The following is a 21,773-nucleotide window of genomic DNA, read 5'->3' as shown; positions in this document are numbered from 1 at the left end:
AGGAGTTCCTGTTCTGGCGCAGCGGAAACGAATCCGAGTAGGAACCATGAGGTTGTGGGTTCGATCCCTGGCCTTGCTCAGTGGGTTAAGGATCCAGCGTTGCACATGAGCTGTGATGTAGGTTGCAGATGCAGCTCGGATCCTGCGTTGCTGTGGCTATGGCTCTGGCTCTGGTGTAGGCTGGCGGCTGCAGCTCTAATTAGACCCTTAGCCTGGGAACCTCCATATGCCTTGGGTGCTGCCCTAAAAGGACCAAAAAAAAAAAAAAGTCCAACTTTAGCACCTTGGGTTGCTGTGGAGAGGGGGATTTGATCCCTAGCCCAATGCAGTGGGTTAAAGGATTAGGCATTGCCCCAGCTGCAGCTAGGATTCAATACCTGGCCCAGGAACTTCCATATGCCACAGGAGTGGCAATTAAATTAAAAAAAAAAATAGCTTTAGCTTTCTAGGCCTTCCAAAGAGCAAATTTAATCAGAAATACAGAAACAGGGAGTTCCTATAATGGCTCGGTAGTTAATGAATCTGACTAGGAACGATGAGTTTTCGGGTTCAATCCCTGGCCTCGCTCAGTGGGTTAACGATCGGGCGTTGCTGTGAACTGTGGTGTAGGTCGCAGATGCGGCTCGGATCTGGCGTTGCTGTGGCTGTGGCGTAGACCGGCGGCTACAGCTCTGATTAGACCCCTAGCCTGGGAACCTCCATATGCAGCAGGTGTGGCCCTAGAAAAAGATAGAAAGAAAAAGAAAGAAAGCAAGAAAGAAACAAAGAAACAAAGGCAAACAGTTAAGTCAGATAATAGTTTAACCATAAAACAAAGTCAAGGACCTTTAGTTCCTCTTCAGCAGCTATAGGTAATATCCTGAGCTATGTCAGAGCTGTTTTTCCGATACAAAAACCCCCAACAGATGGAAGAAGCTGACTGCATGCTGACTACTAGCACACAGACCCTAGACCAGCTAATGCCTAAAGATTGGTAAAATTGACCCCTGTGACCTCACCTGGTTACACCACCACCCACCCATCAGAAAACCGTGCATGAGCTATCGCATACTCCCCAACCCTCTCCCTCACTTTGCCTTTTAAAGCTCTTCCCTGAAAGCCGCAAGGGAGTTCAGGTCTTCCGAGCACTAGCTATTGTTCTCCTTGCTTGTTACCCTGCAGTAAATGCTGTACTTGTCTTCACCACAACCCCATGTCAGTAGATTGGCTTTGCTGCATGTCAGGCAAATGGATTCAAATTCAGTTTGAGAACACCTTGAAGAGGTATCTGCACATCCACATTCATGACAGCATTATTTATATTAGCCAAACCATGGAAACAACCTAAATGTTCATTAGTATATGAATGGATAAAGAAGTTATTATACACACCCACACACATATATGCAATGGAATATAATTCAGCCATTAGAAAGGAAAGCCTGGTTGCCATATGCTCTAGCAATCCCAATCCTGGGTATACAGCTGGACACAACTACAGCTAAAAAAAATACATGCATCCTCATGTTCATAGCAGCACTATTTGCAACAGGCAAGACATGGAAACAACCTGAATGTCCATCGAAAGATGAATGGATCAAGAAGATGTGGTACATATGTATGATGGAATACTACTCAGCCATAAAAAGAATGAAATGATGCTATTTGCAGTGACACAGATAGAACTAGAGATGATCATACTAAGTGAAGTTAAGTCAGAGAAAGATAAATACCTATTTGATATCACTTGTATGTGGAATCTAAAATAGGACACAAATGAACTTATCTATGAAACAGAAACAGACTCACAGAGACAGAGAATGTATTTGTGGCTGCTGGGGGATGGGGTGGAGGAGGGATGGAGTGGGAATTTGGGGATAGCAGATGCAAATTAGTAATATACTGAATGGATAAACCACAAGGTCCTATTGCACAGCACAGGGAACTATATTCAATATTCTGTGATAAACCATAATGGAAAAGAATATTAAAAAGAATGTATATATGTGTATAACTGAATCACTTTGAAATTAACACAACAGTGTAAATCAGTTGTACCTCCATTTTTAAAAAAGGAACTCCTGCCATTTGTGACACCTGGATGAAATTTGAGGGCATTATGAAATGAACTTAGAAAGGCAAATATGGGAGTTCCCATCGTGGCGCAGTGGTTAACGAATCCGACTAGGAACCATGAGGTTGCAGGTTCGGTCCCTGCTCAGTGGGTTAACGATCCGGCGTCGCCGTGAGCTGTGGTGTAGGTTGCAGACACGGCTTGGATCCCGCGTTGCTGCGGCTCTGGCGTAGGCCAGTGGCTACAGCTCCGATTAGACCCCTAGCCTGGGAACCTTCATATGCCGCGGGAGCGGCCGAAGAAGTAGCAACAACAACAACAAAAAAGACAAAAAGACAAAAAAAAAAAAAAAAAAAAAGAAAGGCAAATACTATACGATCTTACGTATGTGAAATCTCTGTGGATTCACTATATGGAATCTAAAAAACCCCAACTCATAGAAATAGAGTAGACAGGTGGTTGCCAGGGGGTAGGGGAAATGGGTGAAGATGGTCACAATGTACAGACTCTGGAGTTCCCTTGTGGCTCACTGGGTTAAGGACCCTGCATTTTCACTGTTGTGGTTAGGTCACTGCTATGTCATAGGTTCAGTTTCTGGCCCAGGAACTTCCACATGCCACAAGCATGACCAAAAAAGAGAGGGAGAGAGAAAGAAAAGAAAAAGAGAAAAGAAAGAAAAATGAAAAGTAGAAACTTCCAGTTATAAGATGAATTTTGGGGGGATGTAACGTACAGCCTAGGGACTATAGTTAACAGTATCATACTGTCTATTTGAAAGTTGCTAGGAGAGTAGATCTTAAAAGTTCTCACCACACACAAAATTGTAACTAACCTTACTGTGGTAATCATTTCACAATATATACATATATCAAATTATCATGTTGTACACTGCCAACTTCAAGCAGATGCAAACTACTACATATAAGATGAATAAAAAACAAGGTCCTATTGTACAGCACAGGGAATATTCAGTATCTTGTAATAAACCACAATGGAAAAGAATATGAAAAAGAGTGTATATGTATATATATATATATCTGAATCACTTTACTGTATAGCAGAAATTAGCACAACATTGTAAATCAACTATACTTCAATAAAAACTTTTTTAAAAAAAGAAGAGGATTCACAAAACAGAAGTAAACTCAAAGATTTAAAAACCAAACTTATGGTTACCATAGGGGGACATTGGAGAGAAGTATATACTTGGAGGTTGGAACTGGCATATATATACTACTTACTATCAGTAAGTAACAAGGACCTACTGTACAGCACAGGGAAATCTAGCTGATACTCTGTGGTAGCCTATATGGGAAAAGAATTTGAAAAAGAATGAATATATATATGCATATATATGAATGTGTATATATATATATATACATATATATCTTATTTTTCTAATTTTATATATATAGAGAGCGAGCTGATTTTCTTTGCTGTACACCTGAAACTAACATAACATTGTAAGCCAACTATACCCCAATAAAAACTTTTTTAAAAAGAAGAGAGGTCTGGAGTTCCCATTGTGGCTCAGTGGGTTAAGAACTGGATTAGTATTGATGAGGATGTGGGTTTGATCCCTGGCCTTGCTCAGTGGGTTAAGGATCTAGTGTTGCTGCAAGGTTGTAAGTCTCAGATGCAGCTTGTATCTGGCATGGCTGTGGCTGTGGCATAGGCCAGCAGCTTCAGCTCCGATTGGACCCCTAGCCTGGGAACTTACATAGGCAAAAGACAAAAAAAGAAGAAGAAGAAGAAAAGACGCCAGGGAGCTTTCTCTCTCTCTGTACCAAGTGAGGACACAGTGAGAAATGGACCATGTACAAGCCTGAAAGAAAGAGCTCTTACCAGAAACCCACCATCAACCATGCTGGCACCTTGATCTTGAACTTCCAGTCTCCAGAATGGTGAGAAATAAACTTCTGTTTCTCTGGAGAGCCCTAACTAATACACTCATCTAAACTTTTTGAGAATTTACTGGGCATCAGTCACTGATTCCATAAGGGGAAATGGAGTGAGAGTCTGAGCCCCCCTAGAGATAAAGGGCCACACTCGGCAAGACAGTGACCCAACGTCAATGGCGTCCTTATTAAGGGACCTGAATTATTCTCCAAGGCTAGAAAAGGGGAGATAGTTCTCTTTTTCACTTTACTTAACAAGCTACATTAAGATATGTGACTGGAAATTCATTATTACTTGGGGCTTTAGTCCCGTGTTAGTAAAAAGGGAGAATACTTTGTCTTGAGGAATAAATTTACATATATGCACATTGAACGGGAAATTTTCTCTGATGTTGGCATGGGTTCACTGATCCAGGTGTGCCAGACTGATTATACAGTAGGTACCTGTGGCAAAAACATTTACTGCCTTTCAGTTAGGCAGGGCATGTGCCTAGTCTTGGCCAATGGGTTATGTGTACAATGACTGTGTCCACCCCTTGGCCACAACAGAGAAAAAGGCACGTGAATTCTCCATGTACTTTCTCCCCCAGTGGTAACAATGGAAGCCTTCTTGTTTCCCTCTCTTTTTTTCTTTTTCATTTTTAGGGCCACACCTGCAGAATATGGAAGTCCCCAGGCTAGAGGTCAAATTGGAGCTATAGCTGCCAGCCTACACCACAGCTCATAGCAATGCTGGATCCTTAATCCACTGGGCAAGCCAGGGATTGAACCCATGTCCTCATGGATACAAGTCGGGTTTGTTACCACTGAGCCACAACAGGAGGAAACTGCCTCTCATTTCTCACGTTACAGCCACAGGATGTTGGTGCGTGAGCCCCGCTTTGGTGACCATGTAGAGAAAACCCTCTCACACATCTTCAATGGACATGGCGTGGAAGCAGGAAGGAAATATAGTTTGAGATTGAAGGATTACAAGATGTTACTGCATCATAGCCCAGTCCATGTTGAACAAATAGAGCTGTGGCTATCGCTAAGGGTAGAGGTGCAAATCCCTGGAATCCCCTTTGGAAATAGACCATGGCTTACAGAAACAGGTTGGGGAATCTACTTCGGGCATGAATGTTTAAGTACCAGTAAGACAGGGGATGAGGTTGTATAGCTTTCCAGCTGGTCTTCCCCAAATTTCAGAATAGTATATGAGGAGAATAAAGCAAGATTTCCATGTATCTTTTTAAGTCTATGGGTAAGACTGATGTAGTCTGTGTTACTACTATAATTACTCCTGAGTAATTATATCTACTAGTCATAGATCTAATTACAAACACCACTAGAGGGCACACCTTAAGTCAATTGTAAGCCAAGAGCTGAAGTGACCATAACTGCTCCTATTGGCTGTCAGAGAGTAATGGCTGGATCATTATGCCGACCTATCCCGTTAGGAAATATATTGAGCACTTAAGACCCTTTGCTAAAGAATCTTTGGAAATGAGACAGATTTGAACTTTACCAGTGGCCCCTGTTGAAATTTGAGTGGAAGAGTGTTTCTTGACATTTCAATCACTTTATGATGCCGATACTTGGCATGAGTCCCTGCCTTGGTTACAATGTGGGGTCACGCACAGGATAAGTGGAACATGTGCCACCGGACGGAAAGTCTTGCTGCTGACAGATGCTCCCAGGCTACCACATCCCAACAGAGGGGCTGTCACAACTGACTGTGCAAGGTAGGAATCAAAGCCAGGAGACAGAAAAGGTCTCTGTGGGAGTCATCGAACATTGTGCTGGAAAAAGTTGCCTCTGAGCAGAAGAAAGATTTGAAAACTCTGTATGAACTCAATTTGTATGAGCTCCAAAGGTGTCAACAGCAGTGGGGTGGTGAGAAAAAGCTTGAGAAAGCCACCTTAGGTTTGCATACCTTGAGGGAAGGTAGTGGTAGAATTTTTAGCAGATTATTGAAAAATGCTATCAGTAACATTAAGAAAATGAGGGGCAGCCAGAGGCAGGGAGGAGCGGAGGTACCTGGACAAGCAGTCACTGCTGGAGTGTGACAGAGGCTGCTTCAGTTCCTGGTATGAAATCTAGTGTGTAGGGTGGTTACCCTATTGCTAATTTACAGTAATTACTCCCAAAGAACAACACGAAATTCATGATGCTGCTCATTCAATTTAAAATTTGTAATCACTAGCCACCCCCACCCCCATGGATTCTATTTATTTATTTATTTATTTATTTTATTTTTTTTTTGTTTTTTGTCTTTTTGGTTGTTGTTGTTGTTATTGTTGCTATTTCTTGGGCCGCTCCCGAGGCATATGGAGGTTCCCAGGCTAGGGGTTGAATCAGAGCTGTAGCCACCGGCCTACGCCAGAGCCACAGCAACGCGGGATCCGAGCCGCGTCTGCAACCTACACCACAGCTCACGGCAACGCCGGATCGTTAACCCACTGAGCAAGGGCAGGGACCGAACCCGCAACCTCATGGTTCCTAGTCGGATTCGTTAACCACTGCGCCACGACGGGAACTCCATGGATTCTATTTAATAGTGTCACATGGGAATACTTCAGAGTATCAGTTCTGAAACAAACAGCAAGTGCACTAGAAAGGCCATCTTTATCCATTTAAAGCAGAAGCTATGGGAATTCCCATTGTGGCACAGTGGAAGTGGATCTGACAGTATCGACAAGGATTGAGGGTTCCATCCCTGGCCTCACTTTTTGGGTTAAGGATCTGGCATTGCTGTAAGCTCTGGTGTAGGTCACAGACGCAGCTCGGATCCTGTGTTGCTACGGCTGTGGTGTAAGCCAGCAGCTGTAGCTCCAATTCAACCCCTAGCCTGAGAACTTCCATAAGCCGTGGGTGCAGCCCTAAAAATAAAACAAACAAACAAACACAGAGGCTATGAAGAGGGGCCTGGGAGATACTTGCATTGTGATAAAGGTGAGTTAATGATGACATAGCAGGAAGTGATAAGCCAATGGTCAGAATGTGTCAGTAGGTGTGCCCTCCGAAGCTTATACATGGAGTGGCAAAGAGAATTATCTAAACTATTCAGGTGAAAGTTTGCTGGATCTCTTGGTTTTGGATTCTGATCTCCTTCAGTGGTCTGGCAGCATAGTGGAGAGGGTTCATTGTGGAGGACTGGGCTTTAGGACCCTGAATAATAGCAAAGAAGGAATAAGCTATTCAAATATAACTGCAGACCTCCGTGACACTATGTCCCAGATGTACAAATGCTAAGGCTCATCAACAGAGGTTTTTGACTGTGAAATGCCTCTATTACAGGTAGTATTAATACCTTTATGGTATGGCTTTATTTCATGATATAATAACCTTTATGAGTCATGTACTTTCTCTAAGTTCTGGTTGCACAACAAAGCTCTGGCTATATATGAGTTTGTGTGACTAAGTGAGGCAGGCACCATTGATGCCTGTGTAATCTCCCATAAGCCCACCTCTGAATTCACCTGCAGTGTGGTAAATAGCTATGAGCATGACTACAGCTCGCCATTCCAAGTGCCTGCTTCTCTGCCCCAGGGCTCTCTAAAGCATCAGAGGAAACTGCTGAGCCACACACGAGGGCAATTCAATGGATAAGACAGTTAATGCCCAAGAGACAACTCCTGAAAATAGGGGAAGGGAAAATGGTGCATTACTACACCAGCCACCCAGCCTGCAGTGGAACAATTCGAAGATGTCCTCTAGACAGTTTCTAAAAGGCTATTTGGAACAACTGAGCCTTAATCTGCTCAGTAATGAACCCCTTCTTAGCCTTTCTACTCTCCCTATCTCATTTTCCCCACCCCTACATGTGCTTCCTGAAATCACCTCCAAAGAAACCACCTGGACCCAAGTCCTATTTGTTAGGGTTCTCCAGAGAAACAGAACCATTAAGATAGATTTATGTGTATCTACCTATCTATAGTCCCATATTTATATTTTTATATCTACATCCACAGCCACATCTATATATCCATATGGCTCACATAATTATGGAGGCTGGCTAATCTAAAATGTGCAGAGCTAATGTTGCAGTTCCATGCCCAAAACAGGCAGGGTATTACAGAACCAGAAAGAGTCAATGTACCAATGCAAAGGCTGTCAAGCAGGAGAATTCTCCTACTCAGGGGAAGGTCATTCTTTTGTTCTATTCGGGTCTTCAATCTATTGAGTGAGGGCGACCCATATGATGGAGGGCAAGCTGCTTTCTACCAATTGGTATGTTAATTGCACCTCAAAACACCCTCGTGGAAAAACCCTGAATAACATTTGATCAAATATCTGGGCATCCTGTGGTCTAGTCAAGTTGACACAATTCCAGGTCTGATTTGGGGAAATCCAAGCCAAGACACCCAGCGTAGCTCATCAGTTTGGAAAACACCCCTAGTAGTAAGAGTAGAAACCTCTAAGGAGAGTGTCTTATGTGAGTCACCCACCTAAGGAACAATATATTGTACTCTCCGACCCCTTGTCCACATTCTAACACATAGACTTCTGGCTCACATTAAGGAGGCATTTTGGCCATCAGAGAAAACCAGACCTGGTGTCGCTGTCCATGAATTTGAGACAAGAGGACAGACTCCTAGCCCAGGGTAGAATCGAAACTTTGCTGTGTGCATCCTAACTGGTATTTGCCCTAATACTCAGGTATGTTCAGTCTCTCTCTGATCCAGACACTTAGCCCCACTAATAAGAAGCTCCACCACCTACCTACACCATCTCCAGTGGCTCTTGGTTGACCTCCCACAGCAAGCTCTAATAGTAAACAGCCCCCACTTATGTTGCTGTCCGTGGTCCTGACAGAATGTGCAGGCGTCCAAACTGACTCCAGTTTTGCTGTCCGTGGTGCTGTCGATTTTTTTTTTTTTTTAATGATCAGAAGGATGTTGCATATTCAAAGAGTAGGTCTTTGAAACAAATATTAGAATAAACATGAAATTTCAGCTCTTTCTGATGTGTATTATACGATTTAGGGCTCTGTGTCCCCATTCGTGCTGATGAATTATTACATTCTTGCTGCCCCACATCTCCAGGTTCTAGGATTTAGCATCGTTGATGGAAAAGAGCAGAGCTAAGCAGAAAGCAACTAGGGCTGTAACTTGCAGGCTATTAACCACATCGAGAAGCCACTATCCTTTGGCAATCCCTGGTTTGGAACTTTCCTTTTTGTCTTTGTATACCCAGTGTAACAGAAAGCCCTGTGAATTCTATCTTCTTAACAGCTCTTAGTCTATTTCATCTCACCTCCACCAACACTTCCATGACAATGCTGACCACCGCCACTGCCACCACCCTCGCTATTTCTAATTACCACATTTACTGCTGGGATCGTCCCTTTAGGATAAAAATTTCAATGTGGGATACCTAAATGGGAGCACAGGTACGCTACTTAAAGGTTTGTCAGATTATCTGTACCAACAACCCTGAGTAAAAGGACTAGAGCCACTTTCAGAGGGCAAAAGCTCTAACAGCAATACGTTTCAATTAAAAAATGACCACAAGGAATGCATAGAAAATAAAACGAAAAGCTAATGCGTCTACAGCATTTAGCATGCACCATGGCAGGGGCAAGTGCATGTGCTGCTTTAAAAAAAACAAACAACCTGCGAGGTAGGTTCTGTGTTACAGATGGAATAATGGGACCCATATAGGTCAAGAAACATGCCCAAGTTTAGACAAGACCTTCAGAAAAGGTCAGGTCAGCTTCCTCAGACGGTGGAGCAGCAAAGACTGAAGCTGATGCTTTGTCTCTTTGCTCTCCTGCCCAGGAAAAGTGTCAGGGGGCCCTGAGAAAGCAGAAGGTGGGTAAGAGGGAAAGGAGAGATCACAAGGAAGCAGGCTGCGTCTGCGCGCGAGCTGGGAAGAGGGGCTTCCGGGGCTGCAGGGTCGCCTCAGCGGGTGTGATGCAATCACGCCTGTCCCTGCGTCAAAGGGCGGCTCCGGGGATGCGGAGACTGCAATAGAGCTGATCCCCGCCGCCGTGGCTAACCCGGCAGGCAGCCGCTCCCGCCCACCTTCGTCAAGCGTCAGGACCACTGCCTGGAGTCTCTGGTGACCGCTGACAACGGCTCCCAGGTACCAGCGCCCCTGGCAACCGCTCTGAGCCACTAGAAACCCCTGCCATCCGCCGCCACCCACCCAAGCGCCCAGGACGCACCATGAAGTCTGCAGTGAGCGCGCGCGGGGGCGGATCCGGCGGCCGCGGGGGTGGCGGCTGGGGCGGCGGCTGGGGCGGAGGGAGAGGCGGCGGAGGAGGGGGCAAGGGAGCAGGAGGCAACAGCGGCGGCCAGGGAGGCAAGGGCGGCTTCGGAGCGCGGACGCGAGGCTTTGGCGGCGGCCGGGGCCGGGGGCGTGGTGGCGGAGACGGCAGGGACCGCGGGGGCGGCGGGCAGCGGCGCGGCTCTGGCAAGAGCAAGAACCGCCGCAGGAAGGGCGCCCACGTCGTGTCGGTGGAACCGCACCGGCACGAGGGCGTCTTCATCTACCGCGGGGCGGAGGATGCGCTGGTCACGCTGAACATGGTGCCAGGCCAGTCGGTATACGGTGAGCGGCGGGTCACGGTGACCGAGGGTGGCGTGAAACAGGAGTACCGCACGTGGAACCCGTTCCGCTCCAAGCTGGCCGCGGCCATACTGGGCGGGGTCGACCAGATTCACATCAAGCCCAAGTCCAAAGTCCTGTACCTGGGTGCTGCCTCGGGGACCACGGTCTCCCACGTCTCCGACATCATCGGCCCGGATGGCCTGGTCTACGCGGTCGAGTTTTCCCACCGCGCCGGCCGCGATCTCGTCAATGTGGCCAAGAAGCGAACCAACATCATCCCGGTCCTTGAAGATGCCCGGCACCCACTCAAGTATCGCATGTTAATTGGGATGGTGGACGTGATCTTTGCTGACGTGGCCCAGCCAGACCAGTCCCGCATCGTGGCTCTGAATGCCCACACCTTCCTGCGCAATGGGGGCCACTTCCTCATTTCCATCAAAGCCAACTGCATCGACTCCACCGCATCTGCCGAGGCGGTGTTTGCCTCTGAAGTGAAGAAGTTGCAGCAGGAGAATTTAAAGCCTCAAGAGCAGCTGACCCTGGAGCCCTATGAGAGGGACCATGCTGTGGTCGTTGGGGTCTATCGGCCCCTTCCCAAGAGTGGCAGCAAGTAGCAACCCAGCTCAGGCCGTCCCTGAGATCTGCCAAGACTGTGCTTAGTTCGGTGTTAACTATGTATGTGTTTTCTTTGTGCGTTGTTTTTCTATTAAATATCATAAAGACACAGCAGCCAGATGTATCAGTGAGGCCAGACTGAATTATGCCCCAATCTCCAAATGCCCCCAACTCTAAAAGAGCTACGGCTGGTGATAGTGGCCCATCAAGGAACTGCTTGGGGAGTTCTTCTTGTGGCACATCAGGTTAAGGATCTGGCATTGGCAGCTCAGATGGCTGCTGTAGTGCAGGTCTGATCCCTGGCCCGGGAACTTCCACATGCATGGGTGCAGCAAAAAAAAAAAAAAAAAAAAAAAAAAAGGAACAGCTTCAGAATTTTGGTTACTCTAATCACTCAGGGTCCCTCTTCACACGTTTCCTTATCAAAGGGGCAGGGGAAGAGAGCTGAGGAAATATCAATGACCTTATAAAATCCTCCTGGGAAATGAAGGGGCACTTCCCACACATGGACCAAGTTGCTTGACCCAACCTGCTTCTAGGGATGGCACTGGATAATGATGGACAGCAATACAGTCCAATCTGTCTGACTCCAAGCCAGAGTCTTCACCATAATATGTATTTGGTACTTTCTTCAAGTAAACGTTTTGCCTCCCCTAATCCCTGTAATCGTCACCCCAACCCCAAGTGGCTTTGTTATCATTTCCCTTTTCACATGCAAAACGACAGCGCTTCTGAAGGTCAACTGGCCGCCCAAGTTTGCACAGCCAGTAAGGAGGCAGGACCCAATTGCCAGTCTTTTGGGCTCTAAATCCACTGCTATTTCCTGTGCACCAGTGGGATCTTATCTCCCCTCCCAACACAAGTCCCAACACAAGGACCTACACAGAGCAGGGCTTTCTGGCTTCCTGTTCTTTCTCCCCCTCCCTGTGCTATTTGGAGAGTGACTCTGCCTACTGAAAGCTATACTTGCACAGAGATTATGGTTAGTCTGCACTTTCTGAGGGTACAGTTCCTTAACACAACAAGATTTTTTTTGTGTCTTTTTTTTTTTGGTCTTTTTTTGCCTTTTCTAGGGCCGCACCTGCGGCGTATGGAGGTTCCCAGGCTGGGGGTCTAATCAGAGCTGTAGCCGCCGGCCTATGACAGACCCACAGCAACGTGGGATCGGAAAAGGTTCTTAGATTTCAAAACAGCAAATCAAAGTTGGGAAGGTAGGATATGAGTGCACCTTGCACAGTATTCCCACTACAAGGTATCGCACACCCAAAGTGGCATCCACCAAACATCTGAGATGATTCCCAGAAAGGCATTTCCTGCAGACCCTGAGGCTCAGTGCATTGAATTCTGGCTCTCCAAACCAGCTCAAATGGAACCAGAGTGAGCGATCCCGGGATTGCTGGGACTGTTCCAAAACCTGGCCTTAAAAAGGCCTTTCATGGAGTTCATGACTCAGCAGCAACAAATCTGACTAGTATCCATGAGCATGTAGGTTCAATCCCTGGCCTTGCTCAGTGGGTTAAGTATCTAGCATTTCCATGAGCTGTGGTGTAGGTCGCAGATGCGGCTCAGATCCTGCATTGCTGTGGCTGTGGTGTAGGCCAGCGGCTACAGCTCCAATTAAACCCCTAGCCTGGGACCCTCCATATGCCATGGGTGAAGCCCTAAAAAGAAAAAAAAAAAAAAAAAAAGAAAAAGCCTTTCATTTATTCATTCTCACATTCAAGAAATCCCCATTGCCAATTGCCAAGGTCATTAACATTTCATCGGGACCAATGCATCATTTGGAGAGTGGCTCTGCCTAGCGAAAGCTATACTTGCACAGAGATTATGGTTAGTCCACACTTCTTGAGGGTACACTTCCTTAACACAACAAGAATATATATATATATTTTTTGCCTTTTCTAGGGCCGCACCCGTGGCATATGGAAGTTCCCAGGCTGGGGATATAATGGGAGCTGTAGCCGCCAGCCTACAACAGACCCACAGCAACGTGGGATTGGAACCACGTCTGCGACCTACACCACAGCTCATGGCAACGCCGGATCCTTAACCCACTGAGCGAGGCCAGGGATCGAACCCACAACCTTATGGTTCCTAGTCAGATTCATTAACCACTGAGCCATGACGGGAACTCCAACAAGAAGATTAAGTCAGGTTTTTGAAAGGCAGCCACCGCTTCTCCTCTCCTCCACTCCCCCACCATACACACACACAAAAGCTAAAATGCAGGGGGAGAGCTACAGTTCAGATTTGTTGGCTAGACTGACTCAGAAAGAAGAGGGTGAGTGGAGTAAAATGTCTGCAAAATCTCAAACCAGGCATCTCCTTAAACACTGTGAAATCCTCAAACCCTGCAAAGCAAGGATCATCATTCCCACTTAACAGATGAGAAAACCGCAGTTCAGAGAGCTGACATTTTGCTTAAGATCCCCCAGTAAGGGAGTTCCCATCGTGGCTCAGCACAAACAAATCTGAGTAATATTCATGAGGATGCTGGTTCGATCCCTGGCCCTGCTCAGTAGGCTAAGGATCCGGCATTGCCGTGAGCTGTGGTATAGGTTGCAGGCGTGACACGGATCCCATGTTGCTGTGGCTGTGGTGTAGGCCAGTAGCTGTAGCTCAGATTGGACCCCTAGAATGGGAAGCTCCATACGCCACAGGGGCAGCCCTAAAAAAAAAAAAAAAAAAAAAAAAAAAAAAAAAAAAAAATCTATTATAAGACCCCACAGCCAGAAATCAAATGCCCAGGAGTCTGATGCCAGAATCTATGGTCTTTCCACGGAGGTTTTATGCCGGCTTCTTTATGTGGAAAAGCCCCCTCTCCAATTCTAGGCTAATTAATTCATGGCCGGGATGAAACCGTGAGGCTGGGAATGGACTCCCAGGAAAGAGAATGATTACTTTCAGAATCTTACAGGGTCTGGTCCTTCCTCAGAGCCAGCTCAGCCTCAATAAGGAACCCGGGGAGCCTCCTTACAGCTGTCTGTCGCTCCAGATCAGGGACAGAGTAGGAGGAACGTGGCCTCTTTTCCCTGGTTACGAGCATGCGCACATACATGCAGAGAGAATTTATAGTACGTGTCTGAAGCTGCTTGAAGTGGGATCATCAATGGAGAAACAGCACGGAAAAGAACCACAGAAGTTCCCTCGTGGCTCAGTGGGTTAAGGACGCGACATTGCCGCAGCTGTGGCGTGGGTCCCAGCTGCGGTGGAGGTTCAATCCCTGGCCAGGGAACTTCTGCATGTGGCAGGTGGGGCCAAAAAACCAAAGAACAACAACAACAACAACAACAACAAAAAACCCTAAAAACCTCCTAAAGAATGTCTCTGAGCTGAAGGTGCGTGCCTGGGCCCCATGGGACAACATGCTAAGGAGAAAGATGGGGAAAAGGGACTAAGGAAATCCAGGAGGGAAGCTGAAATCTGGTTTTGGAGGATAAAGGCACGGGAAAAAGTATGAGACGGTAACACCAGTGGGCAGCGAGGCTCAGCACGTAGGTAGCAGTGACCCTGCGCATCTGACATGTTTGGATTCCAGAAAGAATTACTGGGATCTTTAGGTGTCAGGCTGCTGGGGCCACCATAATAAGATACCACAAGCTTAAACAATAGACATTTACCTACTCACAGTTCTGGAGGCTGGAAGTCCAGGGTCAAGGTTTCAGTGAGGTTGGTTTCTGGTGAAGCCTCTCTCCTTGGCTTGTCAGTGGCCACTTTTCCCCTGCGTCCTCGCATGGCCTTTTCTCTGAGCACAAGGAGAGAGAGAAAGCGAAGAAGAGACCTCCCACCTCGCGTCTCTTCCTCTTTTTATAAGGATACCAGTCCTATCCAATTATAGTCCCACCCTTGTGACCTTCCATAACCTTAATCACCTTAATTACCTCCTGAAAGTCTCTATTTTCAAACACATCTGAGGGTTAGGGTCTCAAGATTTTTATTTGGGGGAACACAATTTGGCCCGTAACATGAGGGCTGCATGAGAACTTACAGCTGAAATGCCCAGCATGTAACAGAGCAGGATCATTGTGGGGCTTCCCAGGGCAGAGCCCCGTATCCTCTGCTTTAGCTTCTCTCTGAGGGGCCCCAGTGATAGTATCTCATGCCTATTTCCTGAGTTTATTTCCTGAGTTTCTCTGATGCTAAAAACGACCACCAAAATTGGGAGTTCCTGTCGTGATGCAGTGGAAACGAATCCGATTGGCATTCATGATGATGTGGGTTTGATCCCTGGCCTCCTTCAGTGGGTTAAAGATCTGGCATTGCCATGAGCTGTGGTGGAGGTCAAAGACAAGGCTCTGATCTGGCTTGGCTGTGGCTGTGGTGTAGACCGGCAGCAACAGCTCCGATTAGACCCCTAGCCTGGGAAGCTCCATATGCTGCAGGTGCAGCCCTAAAAAGTAAAAAATAAATAAAACAAAAAACTACCACCAAATGAAGGAAATTAACTACTTAGTGACCATGATCACAGAGCCCCAGACCCACAGATGGTGCCTAAGGACTGGCAACCTAACCGCCCTGTTACCTCAACACCAAGCACTTAGAGACCTCGTGCATGAGCTGATCACATATCCTGGGACACCCCTGACACCTGGTCTTTAAAAACCCTTTGGTGAAACCCTTGGGACAGTTCTGAGTTTTAGGGGGGCATGAGCCAATTTTCTCCTTGCTCGGCCCTACAGTAAGCCTTTCTCTGTTCCAAACTCCGACGTTTCAGCTTGCTTGGCCTGTGTGTTGGGCACGCAAGCTTGAATTGGCTGAGGACAGCCTTGTGCCACTGCAGTACCTGCATGGAATTCTGTATGGCAGCCCTCCTCCCACCTCTCCTCCTATTGTCAGTGGAAGATAACAAGGTAGCCGAGAAGGAACAGCTAAATAAAGGCCACGTGAGTTGCGTTGGAGGGGCAGGTGGGAGGGAATTTAGCTGGGCCTCTAAGAGGATTGGCTGGGAGCTGAGTGGAACTTGTCGCTGAGTTTCAGCGCATCAGCAGCCTGGCAGGAGCCACCCCAGCAGGTGCAGTGAGGCTGGAGGCTGAGGCTCAAGAATCAGGTGAGAGGGACCCTGGTCAAATGGAGTCATAGCAGGAACCAGTGGGAAGAACACACAAATCTGACCTCCCACCCACTGTCACCTTCGCCATGACAATGGTCAGCCTCCTCCACCCTGATGCTTTTGGGGATGAGGGGAGGAAGAAGGGGAGGGAGAAGACCTTTGTCCAAAAGAGACGTTTATAAACCGGAAGAAAGCAGCTTTCCAACTGGCAGTTTCCCTTCCAGCTGCAGTCCTGCTGCCAAGCAAGATGCTTGAGCACATCTGAGCAGCATCATGTATGTTTGGATTCTGTTACACTTACGACATTCCAGGCTTAGAGCTAGGCATTTATTTGATTGTAAAAAGTGTGAAATTAATAACAGGAACAAATAGGGAGTTCCCATTGTGGAACCATGAGGTTGTGGGTTCGATCCCTGGCCTTGCTCAGTGGGTTGAGGATCCGGCGTTGCTGGGAGCTGTGGTGCAGGTCACAGACGGTGCTCGGATCCCTGCCTGTGGCATAGGCCAGTGGCTACAGTTCCAATTCAACCCCTAGCCTGGGAACCTCCACATGCCGTGAATGCGGCCCAATAAATAAATAAATAAATAACAGCAACAAATATACCAGAAAATTCTGAAACGTAAATGCTCAGGTTCACATTGTTGTAAAACCGACACTGGTGTCAGACCCATAATGCCTGTGTGGCCGGAAGGAAAGCACTGGGAGAGCCCCTGGCCCCCAGCCTCCCCCTTTCTCTCCCTGTGCCTGGCTCTGCCCCACACCCTGAAAGGGGTTCACACACATGTCTGTAGACTCCCAGCCCTCAAATCCAAGATCCTTGAACTTCAAAGAGCCTCCATTAAGCCCCTTGGTACCAAAGGGGCAGACTGGAAGCATGGTCCCCTCTCAGGAGGACTGGCCTGGGGAAGATGAAGGAAGCAGCCTTGGGCTGTTCAGGCCGGGCTCCCTGAGCCCGATGCGTGATTAGAAGGTGAGGGCGTGAGCTCCCGCGGGCGTGGCACTTGGCCCCTGTGGACTCCTTGCCTCGTGGGGCAAGATGCAGACAGAAGAAGATCAGAGCGTGGTCCTCTAAGTGCACGACCCAGGGCAGGAGCCCTGGTTGCTCGTGTCTGAGGGTGGCTTCGTGGCTTCTCTTCCCAACCAAATCTCAGTGTACCTCCTTAAGGAGGAAAGTCTAACTCTTCCAAGTAGTCTCTCCCGCTCTTGGACTCACAGGAAATTTCTCTCTCTTTTTTTTTTTTTTTTTTTTTTTTTTTTTTTTTTTTTTTGCTTTTTTGGCCCGCACCTGTGGCATATGGAGGTTCCCAGGCTAGGGGTGGAATCAGAGCTACAGCTGCTGGCCTATGCCAGAGCTACAGCAACGAGGGATCTGAGCCTCGCCTGGGACCTACACCACAGCTCACGGCAACGCCAGATCCTTAACCCACTGAGCAAGGCCAGAGATCGAACCGACAACATCATGCCTCCTAGTCAGATTCATTCCAGCTGCACCACAACAGGAACGCCAGAAAATTTCTCTTGATTCGTTTTTTTTTGTTTTTGTTTTTCTTTTCTTTTTAGGGCCGCACCCATGGTTTATGGAAGTTCCCAGGCTAGGGGGTCGAATCAGACCTGTAGCTACCACAGTTCACAGCAATGCCGGATCTTCAACCCACTGAGTGAGGCCAGGGATCGAACACACGTCCTCATGGATACTAATCAGGTTCATTACCGATGAGATCTCAGGGAACTCCCTTGATTCATGCTCTGATGGAGCCACAACTTACTGTACACGTATTATGTTCCAGGCGTTTCCAGACACCTGTTTCACTTAATCCTCATAAACACCCCCTGGGAGGCAGTGTTATCCCCCCGATATCACAGGAGAGGAAGCTGAGGCTCAGGATAGTGATGGGAATCCTCCACAGTGGGACAGAGCTGGAAAATGGGAGCTCCGGGGTGTCCCTGAAGCAGATGCGTATTCATTCTCTAAGTCAGTGAAATTAAAGCCAGATGCTCTAGCAGGAAGGTCTGGCACGAGTAAGGCCCCCAGCTGATTCTAATGTGCATCCAGGGCGGGCACCACTATTTAAAGTCCTCTAGGACTCTGGTTGTCAATTAGCAAAGGCAGACTTAGGACAGTGCTTGGACCAACTGAAAGATGACCGCTGAGCTTTCCTGCGGGGCCCCTGTGACAGCCTAGGATATTCCCTGAGATTCCAAAGACAAGGGTTGACATTTGAGTGAAGAAAGATTTATTGATATTCCTGCCTCTTTGGTCCCTTGACAGAGGGCTGCCTGTGGATCTGGCTCATGAAGGAGCTTAGCTGAGCTGCCAGGTGTGCGAGGAGCTCAAAGCTCAAAGAGCCCAAAATCAGAGTTGTCTTCACTCGCTGTAATGGAATAAGCAAGAGGCTGAGACTGGAGAGAGTGCCAATCCCGCTGTTCATATTCCCCCATGAAAAGGCGTCCCAGCCAAGGGTCAGGGGATCAGAGCTACGGGGTGGGTATCTTCCAGCTGAAGGCACCCTCTACCCGAAGACTCTGCATCTTGCGGACCCTGAAGCAGTTAGTGAGCGGCCGAGGCGGACAGGCTGCAAGTGGAAGTCATCAAGCTTCCGTCACCCGTCACCCCCCTCCCACCAAGGAGGCAGAGTTCCTCGGATAGAAACCTGTGGAATGAAGGTGACAGGTAGGAATATAAATTTACTTGCCTTGGGCCCTGAGTTCTTGACTGCAACCCCATTCAGAAACGGAAGTGGGCCGGCTGTGCCCCAGGTCTGGAGGGCCGCCCCACCAGCTCTGCCAGGAAAGCCTTTTAAATCACCTGCAGTCAGGCCTGATAAATCAATCACACATCGATTGTTTCTTTTTGGCCGCACCCAGGGCAGGTGGATGTTCCCCAGGCTGGGGATTGAAGCAGAGCTGCAGCTGTGGCGATGCTGGATCCTTTAACCCCCTGCCAGGCTGGGGATCCAACCCGAGCCACGCAGTCGGATTAACTCACTGCACCACAGAAGGAACTCCAGGGTTTTTTTCTCTTTAGGGCCGCACCTGCAGCATATGGAGGTTCCCAGGCTAGGGGTTGAATTGGAGCTGCAGCTGCTGGCCTACACCAGAGCCACAGCAACTCAGAATCCGTGCAGCGTCTGCGACCTACACTGAAGCTCATGGTAATGCTGGATCCCCCAGGTGAGGGCAGGGATCAAACCCTCGTCCTCAAACATACTAGTCAGATTCTTTTCTGCTGAGCCCCAAGCGTAACTCCCCTCCAAAATTTTCTTTTTTTAAAAAAAGCACTAAGGGAGTTCACGTCGTGGTGCAGTGGTTAACAAATCCGACTAGGAACCATGAGGTTGTGGGTTCGATCCGTGGACTTGCTCAGTGGGTTAAGGATCCGGCATTGCCGTGAGCTGTGGTGTAGGTCGCAGACATGGCTTGGATCCCACGTTGCTGTGGCTCTGGCGTAGGCCGGTGGCAACAGCTCCAATTAGACGCCTAGCCTGGGAACCTCCATATGTCGCGGGAGCAGCCCTAGAAAAGGCAAAAAGATAAAATAAAATAATAAAAACATAAAAAAGCACTAAGGTAGATTATTGGTTCTGCCAATAACTTGATGTGTGACCTGGAACAACCCAATTGACTTCTTTGGGCTTATTCCTCCCTGTAAAATCCTGGGCTTGAATCAACAGCCTGTAACATCCCTAATTCTTGGTTTCTCTATACCCAAACTTGGCTCTTGGTGTGAGAAAGATCCTAGGACATCTCTGATCTTCAGTGTGCTTTTAGACTAAGAGTTGTTTGATTTTAATTAAAAACTTTTTTTCTAGGAGTTCCTGTTGTGGCCCAGCGGAAATGAATCTGCCTAGTATCCACGAGGATATGGGTTTGATCCCTAGCCTTGCTCAGTGGATCAGGGATCTGGAGTAGCTGTGAGCTGTGGTGGAGGCCGCAGACGAGGCTCAGATCTCGCATTGCTGTGGCTGTGGTGTAGGCTGGCAGCTGTAGCTCCGATTCAACCCCTAGCCTGAGAACTTCATATGCTGCAGGTGTGGCCCTTAAAAAAACAAGACGACTTTTTCCTGCTTTATTACATCCACTTAAGATTCAAGATAGCCTTCTTTATTCACAGCACTGCGAAGATTTCAGACTCAAGTTGTATTTTGGAAAAGAACCCAGGAAAACACAGAATGTCAGTAATTTAGTTTTCTTACATAAGCAGACGGCTTAACTATAAATTTCAAAATCAGCATCAGGAGAGGAAACGGGCTACGTCAACACAAGTGTGAGTGGTTACCGTGTTCACCATTCCCAGTGCCATTAGGAACATTTGTGAGTCACGGGAAGCGGTCAGAATACCAACATTAACAGGAGTTTGGAAGCGGTTGATTCCAACCCGCATGGATGACTTTGAAAAATGAAGACTTCAGCGCCAGAAGTCACTGAAGATGTGGAACCAGCAAGAGATGTAGAGTTACATCCAGGGGAGCCTGAAGATGTGACTGACTTGCTGCAATCTCCTGATAAAACTTGAGTGGACTTGGAGTTGCTTGCTTCTTACAGATGAAAAAAGCAAGTGCTTTCTTGAGATGGCATCTATTGAAACCAAGCATTTAGAATATTACCTAAACTTAAAGCAGTGGCAGGGTGTGAGGACTGAATCCAATTTTGAAAGAAATGCCACTGTGGGTAAAGTGCTACTTAATAGCACTGTATGCTACAGAGAAATCATTGATGAAAGGAGTCAATACAAGAATTTTTCATTCATTTTCTTACTTTAAGAAATGTCCAGTCACCCCAGGCTTTAGCAACCATCAAAATTGAGGCAAGACTCTCCACCAGCAAAAAAGACTTGACTCACTAAAAGATCAGATAATGCTTATCATTTTCCAGCAATAAAGCATTTTCAAATTAAGGATAAGTTCCTTTTTTAGACATAATATTACACTTAATAAACTACAGTATAGTATAAACCTAACTTTTTTTTTTTTTGCTTTTTAAGGCGTGCACCCGCGGCATAGGGAAGTTCCCAGGCTAGGGGTCAAATCGGAGCTGCAGCTGCCAGCCTATGTCACAGCCATAGTAATGTGAGATCTGAGCTGTGTCTGTGACCTACACCACAACTCACACCAAAGCCGGATCCTTAACCCGCGGAGCCAAGAGGCCAGGGATCGAACATATATCCTCATGGGTACTAGTCAGGTTTGCAACCTGCTGAGCCACAATGGCAACTCTAGACATAACCCTTATAATGCACTGGGAAACCAAAAAATCCATGCGACTTGCATTTATTTTGAATAAAGCACTTATACGACTCATGTAGCTTTCAACTGCAGTTGAGGCTTGAGCAACCTGGAGTTAAAGGTCCTGACCCTCCAAGTAGCTGAAAATTCACGTAGGATTTACGGCCGGCCCTCTGCACTCAGGTTTGTTCTCTCTGCATCCTTGGATGGTGCAGTACTACAGTATTTACTACTGAAAAAACCTGCAAAGAAGCGGATCCACAGTTCAAACCCCTGTAGCTCTCGGGTCAACTGTACTTTTGCCCTTTGGTAGCTTATTTCCAATTGCTTGCAATACACCTGGAGAGCTAAATACACCTCAAATCTAGTAGTTACACGGCAAACATATCATTTTCTC

The 21,773-nt window shown here is 47.3% G+C and overlaps 1 protein-coding gene across 1 annotated transcript; it reads left to right on the top strand.

Annotated features, from left to right (window-relative positions):
• Positions 1–9,870: 9,870 nt before the first annotated feature.
• Positions 9,871–11,446, top strand: FBLL1 (fibrillarin like rRNA 2'-O-methyltransferase 1). Its single transcript, XM_003134071.5, has one exon. It carries the CDS (start codon positions 10,104–10,106, stop codon positions 11,100–11,102), a length of 999 nt encoding a protein of 332 aa, XP_003134119.1. The 5' UTR covers positions 9,871–10,103; the 3' UTR covers positions 11,103–11,446.
• The last annotated feature ends 10,327 nt before the right edge of the window (positions 11,447–21,773 follow it).

The sequence above is a fragment of the Sus scrofa genome, chromosome 16 (genome assembly GCF_054392235.1).
Source record: "Sus scrofa isolate SSC_HxYL_T2T_F1_AM1 chromosome 16, Sscrofa_HxYL_maternal_Yorkshire_Landrace_v2.0, whole genome shotgun sequence".
NCBI lineage: Eukaryota > Metazoa > Chordata > Mammalia > Artiodactyla > Suidae > Sus > Sus scrofa.
This window is presented reverse-complemented; position numbering and strand designations above follow the sequence as displayed.

Excerpts from the sequence above, each read along its gene's own strand:
- FBLL1 (XM_003134071.5), top strand. The coding sequence starts at position 10,104 with ATGAAGTCTGCAGTGAGCGCGCGCGGGGGCGGATCCGGCGGCCGCGGG.